The 16411-nt window shown below is 56.9% G+C and overlaps 1 protein-coding gene across 9 annotated transcripts; it reads left to right on the forward strand.

Moving 5' to 3' along the window:
* Positions 1–46: 46 nt before the first annotated feature.
* CCT7 (chaperonin containing TCP1 subunit 7) lies at positions 47–15699 on the forward strand. Of its 9 annotated transcripts, none has more exons than XR_011684038.1 (14): positions 47–178; positions 1707–1860; positions 3546–3652; positions 5065–5190; positions 5757–5809; positions 7405–7576; positions 8560–8724; positions 9497–9685; positions 10174–10271; positions 10924–11056; positions 12563–12769; positions 14651–14887; positions 14964–15018; positions 15171–15699. XR_011684038.1 is itself a non-coding variant. In XM_071455806.1 (13 exons), the coding sequence occupies exons 1-12, from the start codon at positions 173–175 to the stop codon at positions 14879–14881; spliced, it is 1641 nt and encodes a 546-aa protein (XP_071311907.1). In that variant the 5' UTR covers positions 47–172; the 3' UTR covers positions 14882–14887; positions 14964–15699. The 9 variants fall into 9 exon arrangements, 2 of the variants coding, with proteins under 2 accessions (XP_071311907.1, XP_071311908.1); XR_011684037.1 differs by lacking the exon at positions 14964–15018 and adding an exon at positions 15034–15099; XR_011684040.1 differs by lacking the exon at positions 14964–15018 and adding an exon at positions 15034–15099 and having other exon boundaries at positions 15312–15699.
* Positions 15700–16411: the final 712 nt, after the last annotated feature.

Raw genomic sequence — 16411 nt, forward strand, 5'->3', positions numbered from 1 at the left:
GCAGCTCGCTGTCACCGCGGCGTTCGCTGCCAAATAGTGCTCCATAGCAATTCGGCACGCTGCGCGCCTCTTCCCTCTCTGCCAAATTGTGCTCCCATTCCCGGCCCGCCCCCGGGAAGGTTCTGGGCGTGCGCGGTGCATTGTGGGGGGCCGGGAGCGAGCAGCCGCCGCGATGATGGTGAGTGACCCGCGCCATCCGCCGCCATCCGCCGCTGTCCCCGCGTCCCGCCGCCCTGCCCGGGCCGGGGGGCTCCCGCCGGGCCCCAGGGAGCGGCTGTGGCGGGGTCGCTGCGGGCCGGGCCGCGCGGATGGAGCCGCCCCGGCGCGCAGGCCTGGCGGTACCCGGGCAGTGCCGCGCCCGCTGGAGCCGGAGCCGGAGCCGGAGCCGGGCTGCGCTGGCTGCAGGGGACGGGAGCGGGCAGCCCCGAGCTCCATCCCGCTCCAGAGCCTCCCCCCGGCCCGGTCCTGGTCCCCGCAGCCCCGCGCCCGCGCCGGCTCCAGCCCCGCGGTGATGCGGGAGGTGTGTCCAGCCTGGTTCCCCCGGGGACAAACGGGTCCTTTTCCCTTGGAATTCCTGCTCTGCTGGGTGTGGAGGAAAGCTGTGCGGTTTATCCCACAGAATCTTTCTGGGTTTCAGGGATCACAGGATAGTCAGGGCTGGAGATCACTCAGCTCTAACCCCTGCCCAGCAGGGTCACCTGGAGCAGGTGACACAGGGGCGTGCCCAGGTGGGTTTGGGATGTCTCTGGGGGGGACACTCCAGGCCCTCCCTGTGCAGCTGTCCCAGGGCTCTGTCACCCTCCATGGCAAGAAGTTCTTCCTCGTGTTGAGGTTCACCTCACTTCTTGTACTTAATTTTACATCCTGTTACTGGGCATCAGCAGAAAGTCTGGCACCAACCTCTTGGCACCGCCTCGGAGAGATGTGTATGGATTGGTGGGATCCCTCTTAGCCTTCCCTTCTGCAGCCTAAGCAGGCCCAGCTCCTCATAGGAGGGATGCTCCAGAGGCCAAGGATGTTCTTTGTGCCCATCACCGAACCCCCTGCAGTGGCTCCCTTTCTTGTGCCTGTGGCCCCTCAGTGCACCAAGCACAGTTCAGTTCTGCTCTGTGCCTGCTGGCAGCTGTTCTGAGCCAGTGCATCCCAAATTTGGGCAGTGTTTGGGCTTTGCCTGAGCTCTGCCTGTGAGATGGTTGCAGCATTCATGGGATTGTTTGGGTTGGAAGGGACCTTAAATCCCATCCAGTGCCACCCCTGCCATGGCAGAGACCCCTCCCACTGTTCAGGCTGCTCCAAGTATCAATGTCCAGCCTGGCCTTGGGCACTGCCAGGGATCCAGGGGCAGCCACAGCTGCTCTGGTGCTTCCACCACCCAGACTTGTTTGGTTCCTCAGTGTCTCTGTAGTTTCTGCACACTCTGTCTCCTCCAGGCCAGCATCAGATCAGGACCTCAGGGGTTCTGCCCCAAAGAGCCCCCGTTATTTTTGGGACAGTCCCTGTGTGTCCCTGAGCCTGTGGTGGAGCAGTTGTGTGAATTGCCAGTGCTGTGGGAGCAGTGGCAAGCAGCAGGGTGGTGTGGGGCAGAGGAATTACACCGGGTCTGTATTTTTGGCCTTGTTCCTGCACACGGGTGCCCTGTGGGCTGTCAGGAGCTCTCTGCGGGTCCTTGGGGTGGGGCTGACAGCTGTGCTGTGCTCCCCCTGCAGCCAACACCGGTTATCCTGCTGAAGGAGGGCACGGACACCTCGCAGGGCATCCCGCAGCTGGTCAGCAACATCAACGCCTGCCAGGTGATCGCCGAGGCCGTGCGCACCACGCTGGGCCCGCGCGGCATGGACAAGCTCATCGTGGATGACCGGGGTGGGTATGCTCTGATTGCTGGGCAGCACTGAGCCTGGCTGGGCCAGCTGGGGCAGCCAAACACAGCTGGGGCAGCACTGAGCCTGGCTGGGGCATCTGGGGCAACCAAACCCAGCTGGGGCAGCACTGAGCCTGGCTGGGCCATCAGGGGAGCACTGAGCCCGGCTGGGGCATCTGGGGCAACCAAACCCAGCTGGGCCATCTGGGGCAGCACTGAGCCTGGCTGGGGCATCTGGGGCAACCAAACCCAGCTGGGGCAGCACTGAGCCTGGCTGGGCCATCTGGGGCAACCAAACCCATCTGAGGCAGCACTGAGCCTGGCTGGGCCATCTGGGGCAGCCCCAGCAGCCACAGCCCCTGCCAGGCTCTGCTCTCGCAGCAGAGTGAGACTGTCACTCTTGGTGTCCCCTGTAGGAGGCAGGAGGATTGCCAGTCCAGCCTGAGGATTCCCTGATGGCTCCCCTGGGGAGATGCAGAGTCAGGGGGGATGTGGTGCCTTGGGAAGGCTGCCCTAGGACAGAGACCAGGCAGAGTTAGAGAATAAAGCAGGGATTTATTAAAGGACCTAAATGGATCCACCTTGGGCAGCACAAGAGCCCAGCCAGGGCTGCACCCAAGGTGAACCAAAATGGTCCCAAGATGAACCCAAGATGGACCAAAATGGTCCCAAAATGAACCCAAGATGGACCAAAATGGTCCCAAAATGCACAACTGCTCACGGGGTCTCTCCCTTGGATCAGTTCTGCTCCATTTGCATCTTGCAGTTCATTGTCCCATTCCAGCTTTAGCTCCTGCAGTCCCACCCTGCTTGTTTTTCTCTCTTCAACCCATGTTTATACTTTTGGGCCTGAGATTTGGGTCGTTTGTCCTTGGTGCCCAGCTAGAGCAGGAATTGTTTTGTCTCCCTGCTCTGTGCACAGAGCTCACCATCCCATAATGTGAAGCCCAGACCCACACACTAAAGCAGCACAGAATTTGAAAAATAGAAAAGCTAAACCTGAGGCATCACTTGGATTCAGTGTAAGTCTGTGCCAGACAGGAGAAGCAGAGAGGCTTGAACCTCTCTTCAGGTATTTTTGGTCATCTCTATTTTTAAATGAGGCTCATGGTACCTGTGGAGTTACTCAGCAGTTGTGGCTGAGTGTGAGGTCAGTGGATGTTCCTGGGATGATTTTTAATCTTTTTTTTTGGAGTGTGATTGAAGAGATGAGCTTTGCCATCACTCTGAAAAGCCTTGTATGAAGTCACCAGTCACCAAACTCATTATTTATTATTTTTGTTGCTGAAGGGTGGAGTGAAAAGGCTTAGCATTGCTTTTAAAAAGTTTTTACAGATAGGAATGGTAATAAATCCTTGTTCAAAGGGATAATTGGATTTAAATTTCTCCTGTGATAAGTAATATGATTTCTAGGCTCTTTGTTCATGAGAGTCTCAGACTAGAATATGGTTTTATCTGTCTGGGAAAGCCTTTGAGAAGAGGGAAATGAATTCCAAACCTTTGTTGGTGTGGGAAGTTGTTCTGTGCTCAGGCTGACTTCACTGAACCTGCTCCACGAATGGGCTGACAGGACTCGGTTCAGGTGGAGCAGAGGAACCTGCTGGGATCTCCTGAGAGCCCCCAGAGACAGGGCTTGCCCCTGCTGGTGTAAAGCTGCCTTTAACTTCCTTTTCTCCATGACCCCCAGGCAAAGCCACCATCTCCAACGACGGGGCCACCATCCTGAAGCTGCTGGACGTGGTGCACCCGGCCGCCAAGACCTTGGTGGACATCGCCAAGTCCCAGGATGCCGAGGTGGGAGGGGAGCCTGGCTCTGCCTGGGGGTGAACAGGGAGCAGCCTGAGTGCCACTGCTGCCCTGGCTCAGTGTTAGCTCTGGGAATTGCTCTGGGAGTGCTGGGGCTTGTTCTGCCTGCTCTGGAGCCAGGCTGGCAGAGCTGGGAATGCTCCCCTGGAGAAGGGAAAACTCCAGGGAATCCTCAGAGCCCCTGCAGGGGCTCCAGGAGAGCTGGAGAGGGGCTGGGGACAAGGCCTGCAGGGACAGGAGCCAGGGAATGGCTCCCACTGGGAAAGGGGAGTTTGGGCTGGGATCTTGGCAAGGAATTCCTGCCTGGGCTGGAATTCCCAGAGCAGCTGGGGCTGCCCCTGGATCCCTGGCAGTGCCCAAGGCCAGGTTGGACACTGGGGCTGGGAGCAGTCTGGGATGATGAAAGGTGTCCCTGCCCATGGCAGAGAGTGGCACTGGATGGGCTTTGAGGTCCCTTCCCGTGACCCTGTTCACAGGGGTCTGTGTGACCATGGTCACAAGGGTTTTCAGGATGAAGAAGAGACGAGAATGTTGACTCCATGATCAGAAGGCTTGATTTATTATTTTATGATATATGTTACATTAAGACTATACTAAAAAGAAATAGAAAGGAAAAGGTTTCTTCAGAAGCTAGCTAAGCTAAGAATAGACAAGAATGAATAACAAAGATCTGTGTCTCAGACAGAGAGCAAGAGCCAGCTCTGCCATGAGTGGTCAGGAAATCCAAACATCCACAGGAGACCAATCATGGGTCTATCTGTTACATTCTACAGCAGCTGATAACCATTGTTTACTTTTGGTTGCTGAAACTGCAGCTTCTCACAAAGATGTCTGTGACAGGTCTGAGGATGAGGGAAGAGACGAGGATCTGACTCCATGTTTCAGAAGGCTGATTTATTATTTTATGATATATATTACATTAAAACTGTACTGAAAGAATAGAAGAAAGGATTTCATCGGAAGGCTGGCTAAGAATAGAATAGGAAAGAATGATAACAAAGGTTTGTGTCTCTGACAGAGAGTCTGAGCCAGCTGACTGTGATTGGCCATTAATTAGAAACAATTCTATGAGCCCAATCCCAGATGCACCTGTTGCATTCCACAGCAGCAGATAACCATTGGTTACATTTTATTCCTGAGGCCTCTCAGCTTCTCAGGAGGAAAAATCCTAAGGAAAGGATTTTTCAGAAAATATCATGGCTACACCTTCCCACCCAGACCACTCTGAATCACTGAGGAATTCAGCCACAAATCTGTAAGCAGAGAAAATCCTGAGCTCTGGTTTCCCTGGAAGCTCTGGAGTGGTTTTGCAGCTGCTCTCAGGGGGTGACACAGCATGGGGGTGGCACAGCGTGGGGGTGACACAGTGTGGGGGTGACACAGTGTCCCTGTCCCTGCAGGTGGGTGATGGCACCACGTCTGTGACCCTGCTGGCAGCTGAGTTCCTGAAGCAGGTGAAGCCCTACGTGGAGGAGGGGCTCCATCCCCAGATCATCATCCGCGCCTTCCGCACGGCCACGCAGCTGGTGAGGCACAGGGACACGGCTTCCTGGGGACAGCTGGGCCTGCCCAGGGACAGGGACACCCTGCCAGGGCCAGCCTGCTGGGAATGGGCCTGGGGAGTGCCAGCAGCCATCTCCTGCTGCCCCTGCCAGCAGCACTGCCTCTCTGTGCCAGGCCTGCTGGTAGCAGTCTGTGCCTCTGCAGTGCCCTCACTTCTTTTGGGTTTTCTCCCAAGGAATAAAAGTAAAAACTCATTTCCCATTCTCCTGCTCCTCCTGTTCTCTGCTGCTTCTTAGTAACCCATGTGTCTCCTGGAGGCTGTTGGTCCCATGAAGTTGATTTTTGGAGGTTCACTCCTCAATAGCTGTTTGATTCCCAGGGTCTCTGCTGCAAGCAGAAGCAGCAGAGCAGCTCTGAGCCTCCTCCCACTCCCCAGATATTGGTGTATTCCGTGGAATTACTGCACTGGCAGGGGTGGAATAATTAAACACTTGGAGCTTCAGTGACGTTGGTGCAGAGAACAAAAGATAAAACACAAAGAGAGAGGTTGGAGCATAAATCATTAATCCAGCTGTTGCCTTTTTGCCAGGCTGTGAACAAGATCAAAGACATCGCTGTCTCTGTGAAGAAGGAAGATAAAGAGTAAGTTTGCCTCAGAGGTGACCTGGTTGTGTTCTGGGCTCCAGCTGTGAGGGTGCTCCTGGATCTGTGCCTCTGGCTGACATTTCCTGGGACCTGGAGCTGCAGCCCCACACTGGAGTTATTCCCAGATTCCCTGGAATTTCCTGCTCCTGCAGGGGCAGTGCTGTGCTCCCACTCGGCTCCAGGGATGATGTAGGGCAGTGTCTCCCAGTGCTCATGGAAGAAGCTGGGCACCAGAATAAGTGGCCTGATTTCTTTTTTGCAGCAGTGGAGTCTTGGAGCTCTTGCTGCAGTCAGGGGTAGTGTTCAGTCTCAGCATTCCCTGAGGATGAGATCCCCTTTCACTGTCACACAGCAGGGTAGATAGCTCAGAGCAGTGATCCCTTCAGCTGAGCTGAGAATACTGGACTTCCTTTTCTCCCTGGATTTTAAGCTCTTGTCCACTTGACCTTACTGATACCTGCAGTTAATTAGAAATATTTCAACTTCATAAACATCTTGAATAAACCAAAATGGGTTGTCCAAACCAAATTCTTAAAAAATTCTGGAAAAAAAAAAACAACCCAAATGTGGTCCTGTGATGGGAAATAGAGTGGCTCCCATGGGGGACAGAGCCTGGCAGCTGGATCCACATCTCCCTGCTGTCTCTGTGTCACCCACTGCTGCACATGTATTACCTGAGTTAGTACTTCAGGGAATGTGAACCCTGCCTTTAGAGGCTTTCAGGAACATCTTCCTGCCTTGTGATGAAGGAAAGCACCTGCTGTTTTCTGATTTTAGGTGCATGAAAGTCAGTCAGCTTTGTCAGTGCTGGGCTGGTGCTCGAGCTCTGGGACTTGTCAGTCTGGGATTTGTGCCTTGTTCTCCCCATGGACAGGAGGGAGCTGATCTTTGCCTCTGTCACAGAGGATTTTGTGCCTCTCATGACAAGACAGAGCCTGAGGGGCTGGAGCGTGGCCAGGGCAGGGACGGAGCTGGGCAGGGGCTGCAGAATCCCTGAGGGAGCCGGGCAGGGGCTGCAGAATCCCTGAGGGAGCTGGGCAGGGGCTGCAGAATCCCTGAGGGAGCCAGGCAGGGGCTGCAGAATCCCTGAGGGAGCCGGGCAGGGGCTGCAGAATCCCTGAGGGAGCTGGGCAGGGGCTGCAGAATCCCTGAGGGAGCTGGGCAGGGGCTGCAGAATCCCTGAGGGAGCTGGGCAGGGGCTCAGCCTGGAGCAAAGGAGGCTCAGGGGGCCCTTGTGGCTCTGCACAGCTCCTGCCAGGAGGGCACAGCCGGGGGGATTTGGGATCTTATCCCAGGGAACAGGGACAGGAGCAGAGGGAACGGCCTCAGGGGAGCTCAGGGTGGGCACTGGGGACATTCCTCATGGAAAGGGCAGGGCTGGTGTCCCCATCCCTGGGGGGTTTCACAGCCCTGTGGCTGTGGCTCGTGGGGACATGGGGCAGTGGTGGCCTTGGCAGTGCTGGACTGAATGATCTTAAAGGTATTTTCCAGCCAAAGCTGTGATTAACAAAGCCTCATACGGTGTTTGGGGCTCGTGAAAAGGTCTGGCAGGTGACCAAACCTTTGTTTTTCCTTTCCTTCCCTTCCTGCAGTGAGCAGAGGAGTCTCCTGGAAAAGTGTGCAGCCACAGCCCTGAGCTCCAAGCTCATCTCCCAGAGCAAGGAGTTTTTCTCCAAGATGGTTGTAGATGCTGTGATGATGTTGGATGACTTGCTGCAGCTCAAGATGATCGGGATAAAGAAGGTGCAAGGAGGAGCTCTAGAAGTAAGTGCTGGAGCCTTCCTGAAGGGCTGGGACACAGGGATCCAGCTCTGGTGGGGCCTTGGCTCCAGCAGAAGTGCAGCCTGGCTTGTCATTGCTTGTTGGGGAATTCCCAAAGTGGAACAGAGCTGTTGGTGTGAGGAGGAGGCTCAGCAGGATTTCTTTTCCATAGGTAGAGTTTCTGGTTTTTGAGCTAAATACACTCTTCACTGCAGCAAAAGTTGGTACTGATAAAATTCCATTTATCTCTCCACAAATAATTAATTTTTTTTTTTGTGGGAAGTCTTTGTTCCTTCTGGATCCAAAAGTCCTGGTTGTGTGTAGGATTACTGGGTTGAGAAAAATGCAAGGCAAATCTCACGATGCTGATTTAGTTCAGCTTCATGCTGAACCATAAACCACTGGGATGTGTGGTTTATGCCTCAGTGCTGGAGAACCTGTTGTGTCTGGAACTGCACCTGGATATGTGGTAGGGATTGATCCTGGCTGTGGGGCAGCCCCTGTGGAGAGGGAGATTCAGATCCTGATTTCTTCACCCAGAAATTGAGGAGCTCATGCCAGGGAATGGTATTGGACAGGGCTGTCCTGCTGCAGAAAATCCAGGAGGTGGTGATGGAGCTTGGTAAGACAAACCAGAGCAAAAACCAGCCCCCAGTGGGGCTGTGGATGAGAAATATCCAAAAGTTCAAAGGGGAGGAATGGGAAAGAGTTCAGGGAGAGAACTGATGGCTCCATTCCTTGATCTTCAAGTTGTTTGAGGAGTTTTTGGCTGTGGAGTTTGGAGAGGTAGAGAGGAATCTGCTTTTGTGAGCTGAAAGAAATGCTTGCTGCTTATTTCCTCTAAAAGTGGGTTAATCAAAGGAGACAGTGCAGGGAAGGCTTTGTAAATGAGGCCTCTGGAAGCAGGGGGTGTCCTGTGGGAGTTGTTATTAACCCTGTGCAGGAAGCCTTGGGAGCTGAGCCTGAGGCAAATCCCTGTGTTCCAGGACTCACAGCTGGTGGCTGGAGTTGCCTTTAAGAAAACCTTCTCCTATGCTGGGTTTGAGATGCAGCCCAAGAAGTACCAGTCCCCCAAAATCGCCCTGCTCAACGTGGAGCTGGAGCTCAAGGCTGAGAAGGACAACGCCGAGGTCAGAGTCAACACTGTGGAGGTGAGAGCTCCCCTGGCCTGCTTCCTCCTCCTCTCACCTGGGGCTGCTCATCCCCTGGGGAGGCATGAGATGGGAGGGCTGGAGCCAGGCTGGCAGAGCTGGGAATGCTCCCCTGGAGAAGGGAAAATCCAGGGAATCCTCAGAGTGCCTGCAGGGGCTCCAGGAGAGCTGGAGAGGGGCTGGGGACAAGGCCTGCAGGGACAGGAGCCAGGGAATGGCTCCCACTGGGAAAGGGGAGATTGGGTTGGGATCTTGGCAAGGAATTCCTGCCTGGGCTGGAATTCCCAGAGCAGCTGGGGCTGCCCCTGGATCCCTGGCAGTGCCCAAGGGCCAGGTTGGACACTGGGGCTTGGATCCACCTGGGATAGTGGGAGGTGTCCATGCCCATGGCAGGTGGTGGCACTGGGTGACCTTTAAAAGGTCCCTTCCCACTCAAACCATTCCATGATAAATGAGTTTGCCTCCTGCTCACCCTTCACCTTTGGAATCACCTGGTGGGCTGTGCTGCCCTGTGGAATGGGGGTCCAGCAGGGTCAGGACACGTTGGTGAGCTGTCCCTGTGCCCCAGCTGTGCTGAGCCACCAGCTCTGGGGTCATTGCCTTGGGCCTGGCAGGGCCAGCTGATGCAGCAGTGCCTGGAGAGCTGCAGGAGCTCCTGGGGTTGCAGCAGCCCTTGGGCAGTGCCATGGGGCAGGGACCTCGTGACTCTGTGCCAGGGCTGCACGTGGGGCATCCCCTGGCACAGGAACACCTGTCCCCTGTCCTCCTCCAGGACTACCAGGCCATTGTGGATGCAGAGTGGAACATCCTGTACGACAAACTGGACAAGATCCACAAGTCAGGAGCCAAGGTGGTGCTGTCCAAGCTGCCCATTGGGGACGTGGCCACGCAGTACTTTGCAGACAGGGACATGTTCTGTGCCGGCCGTGTCCCCGAGGAGGATCTCAAGAGGACCATGATGGTGAGCTCCCCTGGCCTGAGGAAAGCCTTTGGAAAGTTCTGGCACCCCAGGCTGGGCATTCCCAAACTGCTCTCGCTGCTCCTCACGGGGGTTTGAAAGGACAAGGCTGTTCCTCGTGGGGTGAGCGCTCACACCCCGACAGCCTGGTGTTAATTACAAAGATCTGTCTGATCAGTGCATCACTAGAGATTCATTTTCCTGAGTTCTTCCCTGTTCCATCACGAGTGGGTTTTTTCCTGAGCTTTCTTTGTGTATCTCCTGGACTCTGGAGCCTGTGAGTCAGCACCTTGAAGCTGCATAAATTTATTTTGCTGTTGAGGGTTGGCCTGTGTCCATGAGAGGGGAGGGAGGGAGAAGGGTTTTCCTGAATCTGCAGGATGGGTTTGCAGCAGCTCAACATCTGGGCTGTCCCTGGAGAGGGAGCCTGCTGGGAGGTTGGTGTGGGTTGTCAGCAGTGGTAATGCTGTGTTTGTCCCCATTCCCTGCAGGCCTGTGGGGGATCCATCCAGACCAGTGTCAATGCCCTGTCAGATGATGTGCTGGGCCGCTGTGAGCTCTTTGAAGAGACCCAGATTGGGGGAGAGAGGTAAAAACACCAGCTGCAAACCTGTGGTGCTTTGCAAGCCCTCTCATAGCAGGTGCAAAAGTCGGGGTAAAAGCATTGGCAGGGTCAACGTCTCTCAAGCTGTTGAGATGAAAACAAGGTTGTTATAAAATGTATATTTTACTGTAGCCAGAAGCTGCTTTTTGAGGCTGGGGGAGGGGCCAGGAGCAAGATTTCATTGAGATCCTACCTCTTGTAAAAGCTTTGAAAAACACACGTTTATTCTGCAGTGCCTTGTAAAAAGCACAGTGGGACTGTTGCATTTGTAATGGAAAACCACCACATTTTGGGGTTGCTTGTGGCACTTCTGTGACGTTCCAGCTTGACCCTTCCCTGTCAGTGCAGGAGAAGCTGGGAATGGTACACTGGGGCCCTTCCAGTCCTGTTTGGGGCTGGCTGCTGCCCTCTGTGCTCCTGCCAAGTGCAGACTGGGAGCCCCAGTTCAGTGTGAGTCCCTGGCAGCAGGGAGGAGAGAACGGATGGTCCTGGATTGTCTGGAACGTCACTTCTGTGTTCCCTGGGCCTGTCCTCCTTGGCCCCTTGGGGCTGTGAGAGGGACGGGGCTGCAGGGCTGGCTCTGTCCCACCCTGCCTGTCCAGCAGCAGCTTCTCCATGCCCAACCCTCCTGTGGCAGGTACAACTTGTTCACGGGCTGCCCCAAGGCCAAGACGTGCACCATCATCCTGCGCGGGGGCGCCGAGCAGTTCATGGAGGAGACCGAGCGCTCCCTGCACGACGCCATCATGATCGTCAGGAGGGCCATCAAGGTGAGCCTGGCACTGCCCTGCACAGCCAGAGCTGCTGCACACCTCCCACACACACACACACACCAGGGCTTGGCTCAGGGCTCTGCACAGTGAGCACATCCCGTGGAGTGCAGTTCCTTGGCCGGCTCAGGTGGCTCTGGCGGTGTTTGCAGCTGCTCTCCAGGCACGCCTGGGTTCTGCCTGCACTTCTGTGCAGCTGTGCCTCGTGCTGGCTCCATCCTCCACCCTAAAGGGAACTGCTCTGTGCTGCGTGGAGCTTCAGGAGATGGAACAGCAGATTGATGGCACATGTGTGTCCATGCCCATAGAGCCTCTCTTGGTGCCCAGTCTGGGGGCGTGACAGTCCCGTGGCTCTGAGGGCAGGCTGGGGGCACCAGGAGAAATCCAAGGCCTCTGTGGATGTGTGTTTGATCCTTCCAAGCTCTGGGTTACACAAAAACGTGTTGCTGTAGGAAGGGCTTGTGGTTAAAAGCTCTGAGGCTGCATGTCCTGAGGGGCTGGGGAGAAGCATGTCAGGAGTTTTGGAGCTGTTGCTTCTAGAAAGAACATCCTGATCTGTCTCCTGGAAAAGCAGCAGAACTGAGCCGCAAGGTGCTGCTGCCAATAGCTTTAGTTTTGGACACTTCATGAGAGTGAGGAAGTTTCCCTAGCCCGAGTTGGGAGTGAGCTGCCATCCCTCCCTTTGGGTGTAGTGTCCCCAAACCCCCCTTTGTCCTGTGCACAGCTGGGCTGAGCTGCTGGAGCTGCCACTGGAGGTTCTTGGTGTGTCCCTGCTGCTGCTGGCAGACAGTCCCAGGGACAGCAGCACCAGGGCTGTGCATTGCTGTGTCTGCAGGGCTGTGCATTGCCATGGGCTGTGCATTGCCATGGGCTGTGCATTGCTGTGTCTGCAGGGCTGTGCATTGCCATGGGCTGTGCAATGCCATGGGCTGTGCATTGTCATGGGCTGTGCATTGCTGTGTCTGCAGGGCTGTGCATTGCCATGGGCTGTGCATTGCTGGGAGCCTGCAGGGCCGTGCATTGCCATGGGCTGTGCATTGCTGTGCCTGCAGGGCTGTGCATTGCTGGGAGCCTGCAGGGCTGTGGATTGCTGTACCTGCAGGGCTGTGCATTGCCATGGGCTGTGCATTGCTGTGCCTGCAGGGCTGTGCATTGCTGGGAGCCTGCAGGGCTGTGCATTGCTGTGCCTGCAGGGCTGTGCATTGCTGGGAGCCTGCAGGGCTGTGGATTGCTGTACCTGCAGGGCTGTGCATTGCCATGGCCTGTGCATTGCTGTGCCTGCAGGGCTGTGCATTGCCATGGCCTGTGCATTGCTGTACCTGCAGGGCTGTGCATTGCCATGGCCTGTGCATTGCTGTGCCTGCAGGGCTGTGCATTGCCATGGGCTGTGCATTGCTGTGCCTGCAGGGCTGTGCATTGCTGGGAGCCTGCAGGGCTGTGCATTGCCGGGAGCCTGCAGGGCTGCAGCAGCTGACAGCCCCTGTGCTGTGCCGTCCCTCCCTGCAGAACGACTCGGTGGTGGCGGGCGGCGGCGCCATCGAGATGGAGCTCTCCAAGTTCCTGCGGGATTACTCGCGCACCATCCCGGGCAAGCAGCAGCTGCTGATCGGCGCCTACGCCAAGGCCCTGGAGATCATCCCCCGGCAGCTGTGTGACAACGCCGGCTTCGACGCCACCAACATCCTCAACAAGCTGCGTGCCAAGCACGCCCAGGTACGGCCCGGGCTGCTGGGGAAGGCAGGGGCCTCCCTGAAATGGAAATTGCAAACCCCCTCCCTCTGAATTATTGTAGCTTTGAAATTAAGGGGCTCTCAGGCAAAGGTATGGGAGTAGGAATAACAGTTCATTGCTAGGAAAATTAAAAATACAAATGCAGTGGTACAAACAAACCCCTGCCAGGGTCAGAGCATGCCCTGTCCCCTGTGTGTCAGGGGGTGGCACAGCCCCATCCCACGGGGGCTCAGCCCTCCTGCAGTGCCAGCTGTGGCTCTGCTGGAGCAGGGATCCTGCACAAGGGGGGAGTTTTCCTCTGCAGCTCCAGGGCTGCTGGAGATGGGCCTGGGCTCCCTCTGGCCATGCAGGGCAGCAGAAGCTGCTCCTCTGGCAATGCAGGGGGCAAAGGCTGCTGTGCTGTCCCAAACCTCAGATTGGATCCAGGTAGGAATGCTTGGCTCCTCCCCTGGGCGGAGCATCTCCCCATGGGATGATGGGATTGGATCAGCCCTGCAGGGACACTCACTGGCCCATTTACAGAAGATAATTGATAATTAATGGCCCATTAACAGCAGATATTTCCCGGAGGGAGGATTGATTGTGGAAGAGATAAAAGAAACTGCCCAATGAACAGCAGATACCTGTCCCAGCTCTGACAGGTGGCAATAGAATACACACCCTCAGCTGCATCTTTGAACCCCAGACACCCGGGCATCCCAGAGGCAGTGTCTGTGTGGTTCCTTTGTCCCCAGTTCCCTCCTGGAGCCTGTCAGAGCTGGTGTAGCTCAGCTGAGCCTGTTTTGGAGCCGTGTCCCCTTTGATTAAGCACTGTGTTTGTTTCACATCATGTGTGGGCCTGGCACAGGTGGCTATAAATGGAAAGGAGCTGATTTCCCTTTGATCCCAGCTGTCAGGTGACTTCCTGAGCTGGGAGTTCTGATTTGCTCCTTAAAAACTCATCATTTGTCAGGAAGGAGCTGCTGTGTTAAACATTAAAGGAAGAAGAGTGCAGGAGCTGGCTGAGCTGAGCATTTTACACAGGAGCTGCAGGCTGAAGGTCCTGAGTGCTGGTCTTGTGGAGATCCCAGTGCCAGGGCTTGGAGGTTGCCCCTTGGGTTCTGCCACTCCCAGCAGTTTGACCCTGCTGCCGATGGTGGGGCTCGGGGTGTGCCCCAAAATGAGGGTGCACGGCCAGGCAGAGAGGCAGCAGCAGAGGGGAGCCAGGCCTGGGAGGCTCCTGCAGCTTCATGGCAGGGCTGCCCAGGGAGGGTTGGGCTGCCCTTCCCTGGAGGTGTCCAGGGAAGCCCTGGAGGTGGCACTCAGGGCTCTGGGCTGGTGGCAAGGTGGGGATGGGGCACAGCTTGGACTGGATGGACTGGGGGGGCTTTTCCAGCCTCTGTGATCCTAAACTGGCAGGGGCCTCCTCTTCATGAGGCACTGCTGGCACTGGTGGCTGAAAGCAAAGGCTGCTCAGCTTGGAGTTTTTGTGTTTTCCTTCACAGCAGAATGTGCGGGAGGCTCCAGCCTCTCCCTTCACCTTTGCCTGGCCTTCCCTCCCAGGCTTTCCCCAAGTCCCACCCAGCCCCGTGACCAATCCCTGTCCCCTCTGTCCCCTCAGAGTTGGATGGCACACTGATCCCTGTGTCCCTCTGTCCCTCAGGGCAGGATATGGCACTGATCCCTGTCCCTCAGCAGGCTGTGGCACTGATCTGTCCCTCTGTCCCTCAGGGCAGGATGTGGCACTGATCCCTGTGTCCCTCTGGCCCTCAGCAGGCTGTGGCACTGATGGCTGCCTCTCAGAGTGGAATCTGGCACTGAGCCTGTCCCTCTGTCCCCAGAGCAGGCTGTGGCACTGATCCCTGTCCCTCTGTCTGTCCCCAGGGCGGGATGTGGTACGGCGTGGACGTGACCAACGAGGACATTGCTGACAATTTCCAGGCGTGCGTGTGGGAGCCGGCCGTGGTGCGCATCAACGCGCTGACGGCCGCCTCGGAGGCCGCGTGCCTCATCGTGTCCGTGGACGAGACCATCCGCAACCCGCGCTCCAGCGTGGAGCCTGCCGGGGCTGCCGGGGCCCGCGGCCGGGCCCGCGCCCGGCCCCACAACCACTGAGAGCCCCTGGGGGAACAGCAGCTGCTCCTGCCCTGGCCAGGGCTGGCAGCCCCACAGCCACTGAGAGCTCCTGGAAACCCACTGGGGGAACAGGAGCTGCTCCTGCCCCGGGCTGCCAGCCCCACAGCCACTGAGAGCTCCTGGAAACCCACTGGGGGAACAGCAGCTGCTCCTGCCCCGGGCTGCCAGCCCCACAGCCACTGAGAGCCCCTGGAAACCTTGGGAACAGCAGCTGCTCCTTCTCTGGCCAGGGCTGCCAGCCCCACAGCCGCTGAGAGCCCCTGGAAACCCACTGGGGGAACAGCAGCTGCTCCTGCCCCGGGCTGGCAGCCCCACAGCCACTGAGAGCCCCTGGAAACCTGGGGAACAGCAGCTGCTCCTGCCCTGGCCAGGGCTGGCAGCCCCACAGCCACTGAGAGCTCCTGGAAACCCACTGGGATTGGCAGCTGCTCCTTCCCCTGCCCCGGGCTGGGGGCAGTCACAGGCAGCTCCTGGCAGTCACGGGCAGCTCCTGGCACTGGCAGCCACAGCCCTGGAGCTGCCCTGCCCTGCCTGGCGCTGCCTCACTGGCCTGGGCATTCCCTCGGGAGCCTTCCCTCCCCAGGAGCATTCCCTCCTCCAGACCCTTCCCTCCTCCAGACCCTTCCCTCCTTGGGGACCCCTCCCCAGGAGCATTCCTTCTTCCAGACCCTTCCCTCCCGTGGGCTGGAGCCAGCACAGGGAGGCTCTGGGGCCTATTTATACTGGTTTGTGTTTTGTTCTGCTGGGCAGTTTGAAGCCAGGCTCCAGCACAATAAAATGAGTTGGTCTCAGTGGCAGTTAGGATTGTGCTCTTGTTCTCTGCTTCATTCCACATGGGCAGGCCTCAGCACTGGGGTTAGAAATGAACTGGCTGGTTTTGGCCTTGGTCAGTTTTTCAGGCTGGTTCTGGCCTTGTTTCAAAGCAGGTGCTGTGCTGCAGAGCAGGGCACACTCCAGGCTCATGCCAGAAGTGCTTCTAGGATGGAGCACCTCTGTGTGTGCTTGGAGCTCTCAGATACTGCTCAGTGACATTTTAATTGGCTCTGCCCAATGGGGCATTTCCATTTCCCACTTTGCCTCATGGAAGAAGGTTCAGGGCAGCAGCTGTGTGACAGCTCCAGGGGACTCCAAGGATGGATCCAGGCATTTGGGGGGAATCAGACAGGAAAATGGTGCTGAGAGAACAGGGGGAGACTTGGGTCTGGTGGGTTACAGGTGTTAAATGAGGACAGTGAAAGAAATACAGAATCATGGGATGGTTTGGGTTAGGAGGGATCGTGGAGATCATCCAGGGCCACCTCCCACTGTCCCAGGCTGCTCCAAGCCCCGATGTCTGACCTGGCCTTGGGCACTGCCAGAGCTCCAGGGGCAGCCCCAGCGCCGCTGTGCCAGGGCCTGCCCTGTGCTTTCCCACTCGGTCCCTGTGTCCCACTCTGTCCCTGTGCTGTCCCACTCTGTCCCTGTGTCCCACTCTGTCCCTGTGCTGTCCCACTCTGTCCCTGTGCTGTC

The sequence above is a fragment of the Agelaius tricolor genome, unplaced genomic scaffold (assembly GCF_023055355.1).
Source record: "Agelaius tricolor isolate 1412-34295 unplaced genomic scaffold, bAgeTri1.0.p SCAF_54, whole genome shotgun sequence".
Lineage (NCBI taxonomy): Eukaryota > Metazoa > Chordata > Aves > Passeriformes > Icteridae > Agelaius > Agelaius tricolor.